The sequence below is a fragment of the Podarcis cretensis genome (genome assembly GCF_951804945.1).
Source record: "Podarcis cretensis genome assembly, chromosome: 12".
In the NCBI taxonomy this organism is placed as follows: Eukaryota; Metazoa; Chordata; class Lepidosauria; order Squamata; family Lacertidae; genus Podarcis; species Podarcis cretensis.
The window spans coordinates 56,306,616-56,322,359 of record NC_137181.1 but is presented as its reverse complement, the minus strand read 5'-3'; the positions used below and the strand labels follow the sequence as shown (position 1 = coordinate 56,322,359).

At 38.5% G+C, this 15,744-nt stretch overlaps 1 protein-coding gene across 1 annotated transcript in view; it reads left to right on the top strand.

Moving 5' to 3' along the window:
* The window catches only part of DPY19L1 (dpy-19 like C-mannosyltransferase 1), a 37,340-nt gene that overhangs the window by 11,228 nt on the left and 10,368 nt on the right, over positions 1 to 15,744 (top strand). Inside the window, exons 8-18 of the mRNA XM_079947678.1 lie at positions 1,699 to 1,756; positions 5,910 to 6,001; positions 7,146 to 7,245; positions 8,325 to 8,402; positions 9,542 to 9,628; positions 10,667 to 10,732; positions 12,069 to 12,149; positions 13,417 to 13,518; positions 14,200 to 14,271; positions 14,753 to 14,793; positions 15,371 to 15,398. Of these exons, the coding sequence (XP_079803804.1) occupies positions 1,699 to 1,756; positions 5,910 to 6,001; positions 7,146 to 7,245; positions 8,325 to 8,402; positions 9,542 to 9,628; positions 10,667 to 10,732; positions 12,069 to 12,149; positions 13,417 to 13,518; positions 14,200 to 14,271; positions 14,753 to 14,793; positions 15,371 to 15,398 (805 nt within the window). The remainder of the gene's footprint in view (positions 1 to 1,698; positions 1,757 to 5,909; positions 6,002 to 7,145; positions 7,246 to 8,324; positions 8,403 to 9,541; positions 9,629 to 10,666; positions 10,733 to 12,068; positions 12,150 to 13,416; positions 13,519 to 14,199; positions 14,272 to 14,752; positions 14,794 to 15,370; positions 15,399 to 15,744) is intronic.

Below are 15,744 nucleotides of genomic sequence, written 5' to 3'. Positions count from 1 at the left end.
TGCTTGTATTTGTGTAATTGATTGCAATTGACTGGATGCTTCAGGCATATGTGAAAGCTTGAGTAGCTGCAGTGGTTAAATAGTTTCAAAACATGAATAATTGCTGATAGAATTTTTTAAGTGTAGCTTAAATTTCAAAATTTCAATTGAATAGCAGCTTTTCTCATAAAAGTCAGTTGCAGTGGAAACCAGTGACCATGGAGATGTGGGTCAGGAACCAAAGTGCTTTTTTTGCATGCATGTGCAGGCTTTTCATTTCCACCAATTCTGGCAGCAGACCCCGATATTCTTCCTACCACGAAACATGAAAAGCTGCTGCCAGAAGGAAAAAGCTGTATGGGTGGCAGTGCATTTCTCTGCAATAATCTGTAGCAGTGTATTATGTTGATAGTTTCACTTGTGTGCTTTTTAACTCTTTTTTGGTCACTTGTTTAAAAATGTAAGCAGCTTTAAGGTTTTTTGCTTGTTTTTCTGAGAGAATGGAAAGTCTGTGAAATCAGGAGTAAATTGTGCCCTCTATGGATCTTTGTGTGCTTTGTTGACACTGGTAGCATAATAGTTAACAGAGATGAGCTGCTCCATATTTCCTCTCTAGTATATGCAAAATAAAGCTAAGCCAAAATGGAGAAGGGGAAGTTTCACACTAAAGCTTTTGTGGGCTGTGAAGGTAACTCCCCTTCTGGCAATTTTTGGTGTGTGCTTGTGCAAATAAGGACAGAAGTATTTGCTGCTACAGAGAGGGCTGGAATCATTGCCCTTGCTTGAGTTTTTCATTATTTACACATCACTGCAAAGTGATCCAAGTGTGTTGCGTCACCATTCCGTCCATAAACTATGTGACATCCAGTTGGCTGGGATCACATATAGAAGATTTCAAAAACAAACAAACACCACAGATACCACTGCTGATTGAACAGCAAACATAACATATGCACTGTAATTCAAAATTATTATTAACGACTTTTAAATCATGGTTTCATTAATCCCCTAGATGGCACTGTTTGAGAAGCAATTAGATGGATATTTTAGAAATTAATTTTGTAGCTATTGTAGTTTCAAATTACCAGTCAACTTTCTCTGCATTGCGCTTACCATGTCCCAAGTCTTTTCTAGTCTTTTTTTTTAAAAAAAAGAAAAAGCTCAAAAGAGCTGTCTTACTACTATGTAACTACAACTGTTAGCATTCTCTTAAGGAGAGTAGATGAATGTTTAACAGCTATATAATGGTTAGGTTGTAGTCAAATTCTTAATGTTTTGATTTCCTTTCTGCATCTTGTAGAATGGAATGCTTGGTTTAAAACATTCTCAAAGGCAGAAAGCAGAATCCATATTAACATAATAGGCAGTATTAATTCTCATCCTCTCTAGCTCTGTATGAGACAGTTGCTCCTGGTTCAGATGTAAATATCAAGACCAAGTTTGTGAAACAGCTACTGTAGCCTGAAAGGTTACAGTCCTTACTTTCTAAACCTGGGAAAGGAACTACACAAACCTCAGGATCATTCCTGATCTTTCACATCTAGAGTTTGAGCACTCTTGCAAAGAAGTAATTCTTTTTGCTTATCTGACATTTGGATGTAAACTTCTGTTAAGTTCATACAGTAAACAATATTTTAATGTTGTAGTGAAATATGTTGAGTTGCTCCTTCTAAAGACTCCAAAATTTGTTATTTTCCTTTTCTTTCCCCTGTACTACAGTGGCAATAGGTTTGGAGGACTACTTACAGTGGCATGCTACTTTTTCAACCATGGGGAGGTAGGTTACTCAGAATTTAAAATCTTTTGTTTAATACAAGGTCATATCATTTGATAATGTTCATATCCCTTAAAGTTTATGTACTTTTGGTTTAAAACACAAAAGAAGTTGGAAGGTTGAAAGTGTCCTAGGTTGTCCTAGGTTGTTGGTCAGTATTCCTTTACTTACACTGCTGCTTGCAAATGAAATGGGACACGGGTGGCGCTGTGATCTAAACCACAGAGCCTAGGGCTTGCCAATCAAAAGGTCTGCGGTTCAAATCCCTGCGACAGGGTGAGCTCTCGTTGTTTCGTCCCTGCTCCTGCCAACCTAGCAGTTCGAAAGCACATCAAAGTGCAAGTAGATAAATAGGTACCACTCTGGCAGGAAGGTAAATGCTATTTCTGTGTGCTGCTCTGGTTCGCCAGAAGCGGCTTAGTCATGCTGGCCACATGACCCGGAAGCTGTCTGCGGACAAACGCCGGCTCCCTCGGCCAGTAAAGCGAGATGAGCGCCGCAACCCCAGAGTTGTCCGTGACTGGACTTAACGGTCGGGTCCCTTTACCTTTACCTTTGCAAATGAAAAACTCCTGTAATGTGCATCGTGATTCTATGTATGTTTACTTGACAGTTCAGTAGAACTGGTGGAGCGTACTCACAAGTAAACGTGTCTAGAATCTGTGACTATATTTGATTCATTGTGTAGGATAGATTGGGTACTGATGTAACTCTATGTGATTAAAGTATAAATCTTAATTGCTGCATTCATATGTCACACTAAACCATGGTTTAGAACAATGCAGCAAGCCCTGGATTTGTGTGCTTGCCTTCCATTCCTTTTCCTCCTTCATGGTGTAAGCTACCAGTTCAGAAACCTTTCCTTCTGCCAGCTAGATAGCCTACCACTGACATTCTTGAAATTAACTATATTCGCTGGTAACACATTGTGTCACTCCAGAACCTAGACATGCCCTTGATTCCACCCCACATTGTGGGTGCCTGGAATGCGCATGTGATGTCACACGCTGGGAGAAACCCCAACATGCCCCCCCAAAGGCCCACTGCTGCAGTGGGAGGGCCCAACAGAGCCTGTCGGAGCCATAGCAGGGCATGCTGAGCCTTTCGGAAGGTACACCAGGGCTCCTCCCAGCAACCCTGCAACAGGCTGTGTTGGGCTGGCTGAGGAATATTGAGGAGCCCCAACCCCCTCATTGAAAAATTTGTGGATGCCTAGGCACCCAGAGACTGCACCCCGCCAGAAGCTTTTGAACTCCTGCCACTTTGTGGGAGAAGGGGCAGTGCATGTGAGCCTAAGGCTTTTAATATTTTGTTGGAAGCTGCCCAGAGTGACTAGGGAAACCCAGCCAGATGGGTGGGGTATAGATAAATAATTATTATTATTATTATTATTATTATTATTATTATTACTACTACTACTACTACTGTACCTGGTTCTTGCTTATGAACTTTGCACTGAGCTCTGGTTTAGCATAACACGCAAATGTGGCCAATATGTTGCTTACTGGAGAGTTAAACCATAGCTGCTAATTTATTTTGTCACTGTAATAAACAAATGAGAAAGGGTGGTTTTTTTGTACATTTGTTCTTAATTATGGAAATGTGGAGATAACTGTTAAAGCATAGGCCTGGTTTACACATAATACTAAGCCACTACTTAAATTAGCATGAAGGAGCCCAAGCAAATACTGTGTTGCTTCCAGCCTTCATATCTGTTTGAATGATAGCACTTGAACTAAGTTGTTATTAAAATACTTTATAATCCACCTTTCATTTCCAGAAGAAAAACCAAGGTAAAACAAGTAAAAGCTAACAGCAAGTATAAAAGAGATTATAAAAATATAACTACCCATAATTAAAACACATAGTAAAGCTGTTTCATCAAAACATTAAAATATCCATAATTAAAAAGTGTAATAAGCAAGTCCATTAAAACAGCATAACAGTTAAACTTTTTTGCACAATATATTTATTAAGGAAATAAATACAGCTTTGTCGTTAAAGAGCTAATTGTTCCAGAATATTTTTCCTCCCCCCTTCTCTTCAAGTATTAATCTTTCCAGGAAGATTAGAAATTATTTTACTAGAATTTCCCCCATGACACCTATGTTATTGGACAAAGAAAAGAGCCCTAACTTCTTGAAGCAACGTTACATGTTAACTATATGCACGTAGCCACTTTAAAATCTAATATAAAGTAGTAATTTCTATGACTGGTCCTATGTTTTTTGTTTTGTTTCCAGATATTTCAATCTTGTATCTTTCACATCCGATTCTTTTAATATTTAGCCGTATATAAATTGTATTACTTAAATGGTTTGACTAGGAGTGTTACTAAGCCGACACGGCAGTGATTGAGTGAAATATGGAGAGTAAGTAGGCCATACTCAAGAGTAGGCCAATTGAAATCAATTGGTCTATTATATGACTAATGGGTTGTATTCAACAAGTGTTTTACTCATGAGTAGACCCACAAAAATTAATTTATTGAATTTATATCCATCTCTTCTCCAAGAGCCCTCAGTTAGTGACACTAAATTAGTCATATTAATTACTTTTGATAGGCTTACTCTGAGTAGGACTTGCACTGAATGCCACCAAATGTTTTTATACCACCTGGAACTAAAAATGCCAGAAAGAAGATGAGCTGCATCATTTAATCTGTAAAATAATGAACGTGTAAGAGATTTTTGCCATTTATTTTGCTTTTACTACTTTGCACCACTGCATTTCTCAGTTGAAGTTACCAGAGTAGATGATAAAATTTTGTTAAAACAAAATCAGTTGTTTTTCAGCAGCATTCCAAAATTTTGTTACCTTTTTATTCTTCAAGCATACATTGTTTTGCTCTTACAGTCTTTACTGCAACATTGTTTTAGATATTAATTGCTAATTACCTCTCTCGCCCTGACCTAGCCACTGTGATCCACGTGACGGTCACCTCCAGACTGGATTATTGTAACTCACTCTACGTGGGGCTGCCCTTGAGACTGACCCAGAAACTCCAGCGGGTGCAGAATGCCGCAGCGAGTCTCCTTACGGGGTCTTCGCTGCGAGATCACATTCATCCGGTGCTATACCAGCTGCACTGGCTCCCGGTGGAGTACAGGATCAGGTTTAAGGTGCTAGTTTTAACCTTCAAAGCCCTATACGGCCTAGGACCCTCGTACCTACGGGACCGCCTCTCCTGGTATGCCCCACAGAGGAACTTACGGTCTTCAAATAAAAACATCTTGAAGGTCCCAGGCCACAGAGAGGTTAGGCTGGCCTCATAGAATCATAGAGTTGGAAGAGACCACAAGGGCCATCGAGTCCAACCCCCTGCCAAGCAGGAAACACCATCAGAGCACTCTTGACATATGGTTGTCAAGCCTCTGCTTAAAGACCTCCAAAGAAGGAGATTCCACCACACTCCTTGGCAGCAAATTCCACTGTCGAACAGCTCTTACTGTCAGGAAGTTCTTCCTAATGTTTAGGTGGAATCTTCTTTCTTGTAGTTTGGATCCATTGCTCCGTGTCCGCTTCTCTGGAGCAGCAGAAAACAACCTTTCTCCCTCCTCTATGTGACATCCTTTTATATATTTGAACATGGCTATCATATCACCCCTTAACCTCCTCTTCTCCAGGCTAAACATGCCCAGCTCCCTTAGCAGTTCCTCATAAGGCATAGTTTCCAGGCCTTTGACCATTTGACCTTAACTAGAACCAGGGCATTTTCGGCTGCGGCTCCAACCTGGTGGAACGCTCTGTCACAAGAGACTAGGGCCCTGCAGGACTTGACATCTTTCCGCAGGGCCTGCAAGACAGAGCTGTTCCACCAGGCCTTTGGTCAGGGCGCAGCCTGACTCCCTCCTTTGGCAATCTTTAGAAAACTTTAGTTTATGGTTGCCATCAATTTTGATTTTAATTAACTTTTATAATGTTTTTATAATTGTTGCACTGTTTTAGTGTTGTTAGCCGCCCTGAGCCCGGCTTCGGCTGGGGAGAGCGGGATATAAATAAAATTTTTTATTATTATTATTATTATTATTATTATTAGTGGAAGTGTCCACAATTTCAGTTTTGCTATATATAAGCTTCAGTTGCAAACACATTGCTTTGAAGTGGAAAACAAGTATTGGAACACACAGTGAATTAACCTAGTTTTTACTTCCAGAGTACTCGTGTGATGTGGACTCCCCCTCTTCGTGAAAGCTTTTCATATCCGTTCCTTGTGGTTCAGATGCTATTACTAACCTACATTCTCAGGTAGTTTCCATTTTTCTCCTTTCTCCTTAAATATGAAGAATTAAAACAAAATCTCAAACAAGGTATTGATTTATATACTTGTATCTTGTGGAGAGCATGATATTCCTATTATGTTTGGAATGTTCATTATTGAAAGTTTTCACCACTTTCTTAAAACTGGACCAGTGAATGGCAGTGGTATGAAAGCAGGGAGCTGAAAATACACCAAGGAAATGCTCATCCTCACTACAACTGTTTTTAGCTGTGTCTTTGCCTTGAAGTGATATTGCAGCCCCAGAAATGTGGTTGCTGCAAGTGAATATTCATCCCACCATGGTGGTTCTTTTTCATAGTTGCTTTCCTTATACAAATCAGTGTTGTTAGTACTGCTCCACTGGCTTGATTAGAGAAAGGTTTGTAGTCATGGAAACCTGGGGGGGGGGGATACACACAATTGCCTCCCAGTCTGCTATCACTCTTGGGGCTTATGGTTGGATGGAAGTTTCCCCTCAGTCAGAGGCTTTTTATAATTGTGGGTTCTTCCTCCATACGTGGCAATGTAGCAAAGGCATTTTTCTCTTGCTACATATCCATAGACGTCAACCTTTACTGGGGAAAATGAAAGGTACTATCTGACATGGCTGAATACCAGGTTGATGTGTACACAGGATCTTCCTGAAACTGCTATCTTCTCTCCTCTTTCAATTTAGGGATGAATAGTGGGTTCAGGGTGATCCTGGCTACACCTAAATCCAGTAAGTGGCTTGGTCAGAAGTTGCTTTCTGCCTCTGGTAAAAGGGGTAGTTGGTTGAGGTTGTGTGTGAGCTTAAGACATATTGCCTGACATTAGATGAAAATGTTACTGAGGGTTTTCCTCCCCTGTGTTGACACAATAGTTTTACAATGGTGATGAGAAATATCACAGGTACATACATTTTGATTTGCATATCCTTTGTGTGTGTAAATTTCTACTTTACAGTTCATTATGAGTGTGAGAATCCATATCACTGAGGCTTGTTCAAAGTTTTTAAAATTATATATTTTTAGCTGTGACTACTCTTAAGTGAAAAGACAAAGCAATTTGAAATAGTTCATTCTCTATTGATCTTCACGTTAATGAACAATCCTAATACTGAACTTACTACTCTTTTATTTTTTCCCCAAGGACTCAGAATGTTAATAGAAGAAGCCTGATTGCACTATCTGTTTCTAATGTTTTTTTCATGCTTCCGTGGCAGTTTGCTCAGTTTGTTCTTCTAACACAGGTAAGATAATATCAGTAAAAGTGATCTGAATTCTAATTATCCATTTCTATTTTATAGTGCAGTTCAAATAACAGTTCAACAAGGTGTGTAGCAATAGAGTTCACACATATGTTTGTGGGAGGTGCAGGCTCAATTGAGGATCAGGACTGCTGCTGCTGCACTTCTTCACTAGCTCTCTTCAAAACTGGTTCCTTTGTGATGGTGGGAGGGTGTATGCATTACAGTATGTGTATGGTTGTACAAATAAGCTCATGGTGTAATTTGTATTGCATGGTGGGCATGTGTTCAAGGAATGCATTACAATAATTCTATGGTCTGATTTACTCATAACCCTAAGCCATGGTTTGTTGAGCCAAAGTGTGCTTTGTATTGAGTTAGCATTCTATTTGCACACAACATCCATTCTTAATATTTGGTCAGACCTTCCCCAGATACTCACCAACCTAGAGGCATGAGTAGCTAGTAAGCTTTCATTTACGCTTTCCCTACAGAAACCTTTGCTCCTATCTCTGCCTGGCAGGAAACTCAGGCCAAGGAGTGAGGAGTAGATGGGAGAAACATAAACCAAGCTTTGGAGAAACAAGTCATGGTTTGCTTGTCTTTGAGACAACTTGTGGTTTATGGAACAAATCATGATTTAACATTATGGGTAAACACAGCCTTTGCTTCTTTCCTGAGTTTAATGCAGTGGCTTCAGTAGCCATTATTGAAAGTGTGTCAAATTCACCCTCAGAGCTAGTTGCCATGGGTGAAATAACTTTAATCAATCTTGTGATGCTGAATGGTCATTCTTGTGTTTGATTGTTACAATGATGTAAACACATTGTCTTTGGAAAAGACATTTTGCAGTGCCTCACTTTCCAGTTTTTCATAGAAGTGGCTGATCTCTTCAGATAACTTGTGATGCAACTGCCAGGATCCAAACTACTGTTTAGGCTCACATAAGAAATAGTCCCCACCCCAGCCCACCCCCCATGTCTCCCGGAAGGAATTGCATGGTAGTTTGGAACCTAGCTAATTTACTTAATAATGTTCTCAACAGAACTTTTTTTCAATTACTTTACTCTTTTCAATTGCAGGTGGCATCAGTTTTTGGAATTTATATTTTAGGATTGATTGATTCATCCAAACTACAGAAGATACTTTATGCACATATGGTAATACTTAGTCTTAAATTATTTAGGGGTAGAATCAATTTTCTAAAATTACCTATTTCATTGTAGCTTTCTGAAAAATTCAAGAGTTACAGCCCTAAGGGTAACACTTTTATAAGGACAAACAAATGTCACACATTAGTGAACAGACATGTTGAGTTCCCTAGGACACTTCTTCATACTGGGTATTCAGCCAGGTCTGTGTAATACCTTCCTGCACACCTGTATAAAGATATTTTAAATTGCAGACTTTAGGCGTTGTCTTTTTGGGGGGGGCATGGGGAGAGGGGAGCACTTTCAGGTTCAGCAAGGACTGGGGGCCTGTCCCCAACATCACATGACTGCCCTAGCCCTGCCCCAAGATCACGGCAATGAAAAGTAGCCTCCCTGTGTCAGTAGATTTGGGGCATTCCCATCATGCTCAGCCATTTCTTCCCCTGGTGGTGGTGGTAATTTGGCTTGCTATCCAGCCTAAAGAGTTCAAGTGAACTTGAGCAATTTCTTGTGCTATACTGTACTGTGGCAATTTAGTTGGCCTGAATACATGTATTACTTCCATCTCCCCCCCCCCCAATGGACAAGCAAGGCTATGTACAAATTTTCTGGAAAATAATAATTCCGAATGTCATGATACAAAAAGAGGCCAAATTCTTTATTAAAAAATAAATATAAAAGTTTATATTTGTAAGTTTTTCATAAAGGGGGGGGGGTTGTAGACAAAAAATGAAAGTGTGTATTTGCTTTTTTCAGCTTAAGTCCCTTTAAAATGAATGAGATGTCTGAGTAGACATGTATAGACTTATATTGCATATCTGCAGCATGTAACAGCTTAACACTAGATTCTTTTTATTTATTTTCTGACATGTTAGTTTAGTATTAAAAATAAGTATGGTGCTGTGGGTAGTACATAAGAGCAATATATTGTCATATTTTGCATATTCTGAGAGATTCTCGTAAAAATTGTTTTAGGAAGCTACGTTATTGTGATAATATTTACAATGAAATAAAGCTGTTTCAAGATAGCACCTTTTGTGTCTTAAGATTTAATAAAACTTAGTGTTTTCATAGACACTGCATCTGTCACATCCATTATTAGCTTAAAGATTGCATTAAAATATGTTCAAATGTTTATATCCCTTTAGGCATCACTTGGAGTATGTTTTGTCCTTATGTTTGGAAACTCTATGTTGCTGACATCATATTATGCTGCCTTTTTGGTAATTAGTTGGGTAAGTTAGTTAAGGAATACTCAAGAATCCTTTGTCGTACTATACTGAGTTACTGCAATAATTTACAAGATTACCTGAACAAAACGCTTCATATAGGCTGGGACGTGGGGTAGAGATACTGGTTATTTACTTGGAGACAGGAGATTTTACCATTTCAGAAATAAGCTTTATCCAAAAGGATGAAACATTTTGCAGTGAATACATAGAGCCGCTTGTGAGTGTGCCTACTCACTGGGGTTTGGGAACAAATGCTGTTGTCACAATGGATTTGTGTGCCTTGACATTACAGTGAATGGGGAAGAACTCAGGTTTTCAAGAGCATTATAATATGCATCAGAATTCAATCTTCTGGATTAGCTTAATAAACAAGAGGCAAGTCTCATGCTCTGAAAGCAACTTAATCTGAATACAGGCAACTTCTGAGCGCCATAGGTTTGCAGGAAGAAGTAACATTCCCTTTATTTGGTGATAAGATAATTAGTGTGATTATATAACTTTTCATAATTTATGAAAGCCAAAAATAGTGAACTAAATAAAAAGAAGTATGCATGTAGTACAGCTTCAAAAAGATAGCAGAATGACACTGTAGGATGGTCCTTTGACATTCCTGGTTTGTCTTTTCGGATGATTGGTTATGTATGTTCTTGGAGAAGTGTATGTATGCTTAGCTCATTACTTGTTTCCATTCTGTCATATGGTTATTGGGTTAACATATTGCAAAACTGGACGTCCGTGGGTCTGCCTAAGTCCGATTATGTGATGTGCAAATAGTTTGTGCCATTGTACAATAGAATCCTGCATAACAGGCAGCACAGTATATGTTTAAAAAAGCAGTAACAATGGGTTTCAGTGTTCTATGGAAATGTAATGCAATAAAACCAATAATTTCGCTGTCTGGTATTAATACTTTTACAATGCTGGTTTTGAGCATTTTCTAACTTCATTTTGACTTATTTATTGTTTCATCCTTCTGGACTCCATTTGAGAGGAGTGTTATATAAATATTGCTGTTTAATGAACTAATTTAATTATTTTCAGGGTATTCTTGAACTGGGTCCTAAATACATCCTGAAAATGTGTAGTAGAAGAGGTATCAGCGTATGGGTAAGGATTGACATTTCGTGTTATAAATATATTACCAGCTATGTTGGTCACTAGGATGATTTGTAGGTGATAGTTTCCATTCAAAGCCAGCATTGCCACATGTTACTGAAAAGCATCTGGGCCTAGCAGAGAAGGGGCTGGGCTGGGCTGGTGGAAGGCTGTCCCAAGGCCTTGGGGGTCCTTGGCCAGCAGCTGAGTGATTGACAGCTGGTGTTGCACCTGAATGCATTTTGTATTTATTAAGGAGAATAATTTATTGGGAGACTGTTTCCCTTTTAAGCAACTTTTTGGTAAGCTGAATAACTGCACTTTGCTAATGTTGTCAGTTCCTGTTTGATTTGCTAAGGGCTTCTTGAGAGAGAACACTACATGAAATAGATGCATTGTAGATCATTTTGTTTTCTATAACCTCATCTTTATTTTTAAGAAGTAAGGCCTGAATGAAATGCTGTGCTCTGAGATTGCTTTGTGCAGCCCTTCACTTCTCTGTTGGCATTACACGTCGGCCGGAGTGGGGTGTGTTTGTGTGTGACTATTGCCTTGAATCCTTGAATCCATCACATATTGTGAACAAGCTCTGTAGATGGAAAGCCAAAGTAGTAAATGAATTGGTGAAGGGAAGCATCAGAGGACATTGTAGCCTCCCATGCTCTAGATGCTGCATGGTCTACTATTGCCTTTAACCTCTCATCGGTTCTAAACCTGTCACCTGTGTGATGCTGGCATCACAGCTCAATAGTTGTACAGTGCAGGTGACTGGCATTCTGAGGGACTGGTTGGCCAGCCCTTTGTGGGCATTGGCTTCCTCCTGACTTCACTCTCCTCTGAACCTCAAGTAACCATCTCTGGCAGCTTGGTGGGCTATGTGCACTTATTTCATGCTCTTCTCCTGTATTCTTGAGAGGTTGCATGTACAACAGCTAGTTTACTTGTTTATGGCGAAAGATTGACCCTGTTTTGCAGGTGTATTTTTCAAAGTGTTTTGTATACTCCTGAATGCCTCCAATATGCTCATTCTTTCCATGCACTTATGGGTATCTCTGTTTTGGCCACAAAACCATCAGCATAGCCCATCCAAATTCAGCATCAGAAGGAGTGAAAATTAAATTTTGCATGAAAGTAGCATAAAAATCTTGACTTCAATTTCACCAATAGGAATTGGTTTAATTTAAAAAAAAACCTACCATTTCAGCTCTCACACAACATAGTAAAAAATTGTAGATAAGAATAAGAGAAACAGTTGCATAATAATATGTATTTTAATTAAAGTGCCTCTTGTATTAAATGCCGAGTATTGCTTCTGCTCTTCAGTTGAACCATGCCTTTCATTTTACAGGCCATTGAAGGGTTTTCTTGCTTTTTGGGGACAATTACCTTGAAGTTCTTGATGTGCCTAATATTTGGAACAGCTGATGATGTAAGTTTAAAACTTCCTTGTTTCATTTGTTCACTGTCAGAATTCTTCTTGTATGTCTTCTTCATCATATAGCCCCATCTACACTAAACATTTAAAGCAGTAGCACACCACTTTAATTCCCCCCCCCCCAAGAATACTGGGATATGTAGTTTCTTAAGGGTGCTGATAATTGTTTGGAGACCCTTTTCCTTTCACAGAGCTACAGTTCTCATGGTGGTTTAAAAATCAGTCTCTTTTTATAGGGGACTCTGAGAATTTATTGAAAATTAAGTGTTACAAACTATTGAAAAGAAACATTCGTTGCTGAACACTCAGCAAAACTTTCAAGTAGTGTAGTTGTTTGATTCTTTTAATCAAATAAAATCTGTCAGGATGGTAAAGCACTCAAAACAAACAAACAAACACCACCCCAAATTCTCTCTTTCATAGAGCATACATTTCTGAGCACAAATTTTGAATTCTGAATAATCTTCAAGCACCTTAAGAATTAAATACATATAATCTTCTACTGGATGCATCACGAATTTCATCTAATAAAACTGCAACATGTCAGTTATCTGTGGCCTAGTGCAGGGGTTGCCAATGTGGTGCTCATTGATACCATTGTGCCCACGTGTACATCCTATGACACTCGCAAAAAGTCTTGGTAAGTAGTCCCTCAGAATCCCACAAGGCGTGAGAGAGGCTGCTTGCTGTCCTCCACAGTTTCTGTTTGCACTGACTTGGTTTCTCCTACATTGAACACACACCCTTCAACATGCCCACTTTTCATTGGATGCTGGGATTGGACACCTACAGTCCTGTTCTGAACAGAGGAGAACTGTGAATATTTATCTCTGAGCAAATACAGCAGTGGATAATATAGGTGCATTTCCCATTACGTATGGAGGCATATCCACACACTTTTGCTATCCCATCTCTCTGCCCTTTTAGATGTGGCAGTCAGTTTGTGTTACACCATGCCCAATAGCAGCCAGTTAGTGATTGGTACCTAGGGGCACTTCTTTAAAATTTCAGATGTGCTCACCCACCCAAAAAGTTGACAGCCCCTCTCCTAGTGTCTGCTATATGGTCTACAAGTTGTTTATTCTTAACATGACAAATTAACTGCTGTTCTTTTTCTCATACATTTCCATGATCTTTTATATGTATTGAACCAATTTTAATGTAGCATAATCCAACGCTTTGTACTTTCCACTCTATTTTTTTTTTTTTAATCTCTGATATAATGCATTTAACATACATTTTCACTGTAATTTCTTACCAGGCTCATATAAGCAACCTGCTGAAGGCAAAATTTACTGGTTATAGGGATTTTCATACTTCAATGTACACATGTGCTGTGGAGTTTGATTTCATGGAAAAACAGGTAATTAAAAATCAGTGGATGAAGTATGGAACACCTTAATGTTTTTGCAGTTTTTTCTTCCTTAATCAGAAAAATAATGTTTGAATGGAATGCTATTTTTTTTAACAAATATAACAATTCAGGATTCTTCTATTGCTTAATGAAACTGAGTTAGCAGTTGGTAGAACAAAATATTTGGCTAAAGTGTCAGTGTCATGACTTTAGGTAAAGGTAAAGGGATCCCTGACCATTAGGTCCAGTTGTGACCGACTCTGGGGTTGCGGCGCTCATCTCACTTTATTGGCCGAGGGTACAGCTTCCGGGTCATGTGGCCAGCAGGACTAAGCCTCTTCTGGCGAACCAGAGCAGCGCACGGAAATGCCGTTTACCTTCACGCCAGAGCGGTACCTATTTATCTACTTGCACTGACGTGCTTTCAAACTGCTAGGTTGGCAGGACTTTATTACAGGCCATAATTTATGTTCACAAACAGTGAAGGTTGAAAGCTTTGGGGAACAATGGAATCACTGAAAAACATTATTCAGATTAACTGCACAATAGTTTTGACAATTTTTCTTGGATAGAATAACTTGGGGAGAAGTTCATTGTGAAAATCTAGAGTAAGAATGTCTTAAAATAAAATGGTTTTGTAAGAAAAGTTACTGTGCATAAAAATTACCACCCATTGAAACTGTGTTTCAGACACCAATAAAGTACATGAAGACACTTCTGCTTCCGGTAGTTCTTGTCGTTTTTTCAGTAATTGTTATGAAGGTAAGGTCTTTGCTGTTTTTCATCTCGTTTACATTTAGTGTGTATAGTACTTTAAAAGTAGGCAATTAATACTTAAATTTGAGAATGTCTAGCATGCATGTATCTGCACATACATACAAAAAGAGCAGAACATGTGAACAAAAAGCCACTGACTGACTGACTGACTGACTGACTGACCGACCAACCAAAAAGCCAAATCAAAGTATATGAACTTGGATCTGGGCTTTTCAACTACATGTTCTGTTATTTACTAGACCTACTTCTGCAGGCATATTTGAAGACATGTATGTTAATTACCAAAAATGAAAATCTAGTCTACATAATCCTGAAGAAGGAATTGCTGTTAAAAAGAGCAATTATTCCATAGTATGTAATTGGAAAATTTTGTAATTGGAAATTTTTTGGAAATTGTAATTTTGGCATATGATTAAAACTGCTTTAGAGAAAAGACTATTTAAAACATGTTCTTGTCTGTTCACAGACATTTCAACATGTTGTGTGTCGCAAGGAATTATCTGAAAGGTAAATAAATTTTGAAATGAGAGTGCAAACCCACTGAATGAATTATTACCTAAAGGACAATATGTAATTGTACAGCCAAGCTTTGCTCCTATCGTTTACTTCTAGTCTCCAGTTAGTTTTCCCATCACTTTGTGGAATGAATATGTACAGCAAATAAATGTTTATTATGCCTTGTGAACATGCCAGTAATCTAGCTGGGTTGCAATTAGTGTGCGTATAGAGGTCTTGCCATGTAGTCTTCCATGCCCTGTAATTACATTTTTTTAAAGCAGTGATCCTACTGAAAATTGGAAATTAATGAAAGACCTTTACTGCAGTTCAACAAATGCATCAGAGCATCTGTACATATGAGTAGTCCCCAGATTGATAAAAAATAAGTTTACAAAATAAATTTAGTAGTAACAGTTTTATTGTAACTTTGTAATAACTTAAGGGACTTATAAATTTAAAAAACTGCTATATTTTTAATTTAGTTTGATTATAAACAGAGGATGTGTTCTGTAAATAACTAATTGTAGCATAAGGCATATTGATTCCATGCAACAAACAAATAACAGTCTTACTGTTCTTTGTTCAGACAGGAGGATAATTTCAATCATGGGGAGGTAAGGATCTCATCCTGCATGAATTATGTTACAACTCTGCTTATTGAGCTCTCCCTCAATAAGTTTAGAAAAGTTACCTTCTGTGGGAAATGGAAGTGCTGATTTAAGAAAAACAATGGAGATAGTAGGAAATGATTGCACAAGTTTAAATTGGTGGTGCACATCAGGGTTCTTTGAATTAAAATTGCAAACATAGGCCAGTTTTCTTGCTGAGTTGTTTAACGTGGACAAAAACTGCTTGTTTGGTATGGATTTACATCAAACTGTTCTTTTACATAGGTGTGAAATGCTAAGTATCAAATGACTGGTTTTAACTTTGCCTCCTATTCCTGCCTCAGAGCTCAGA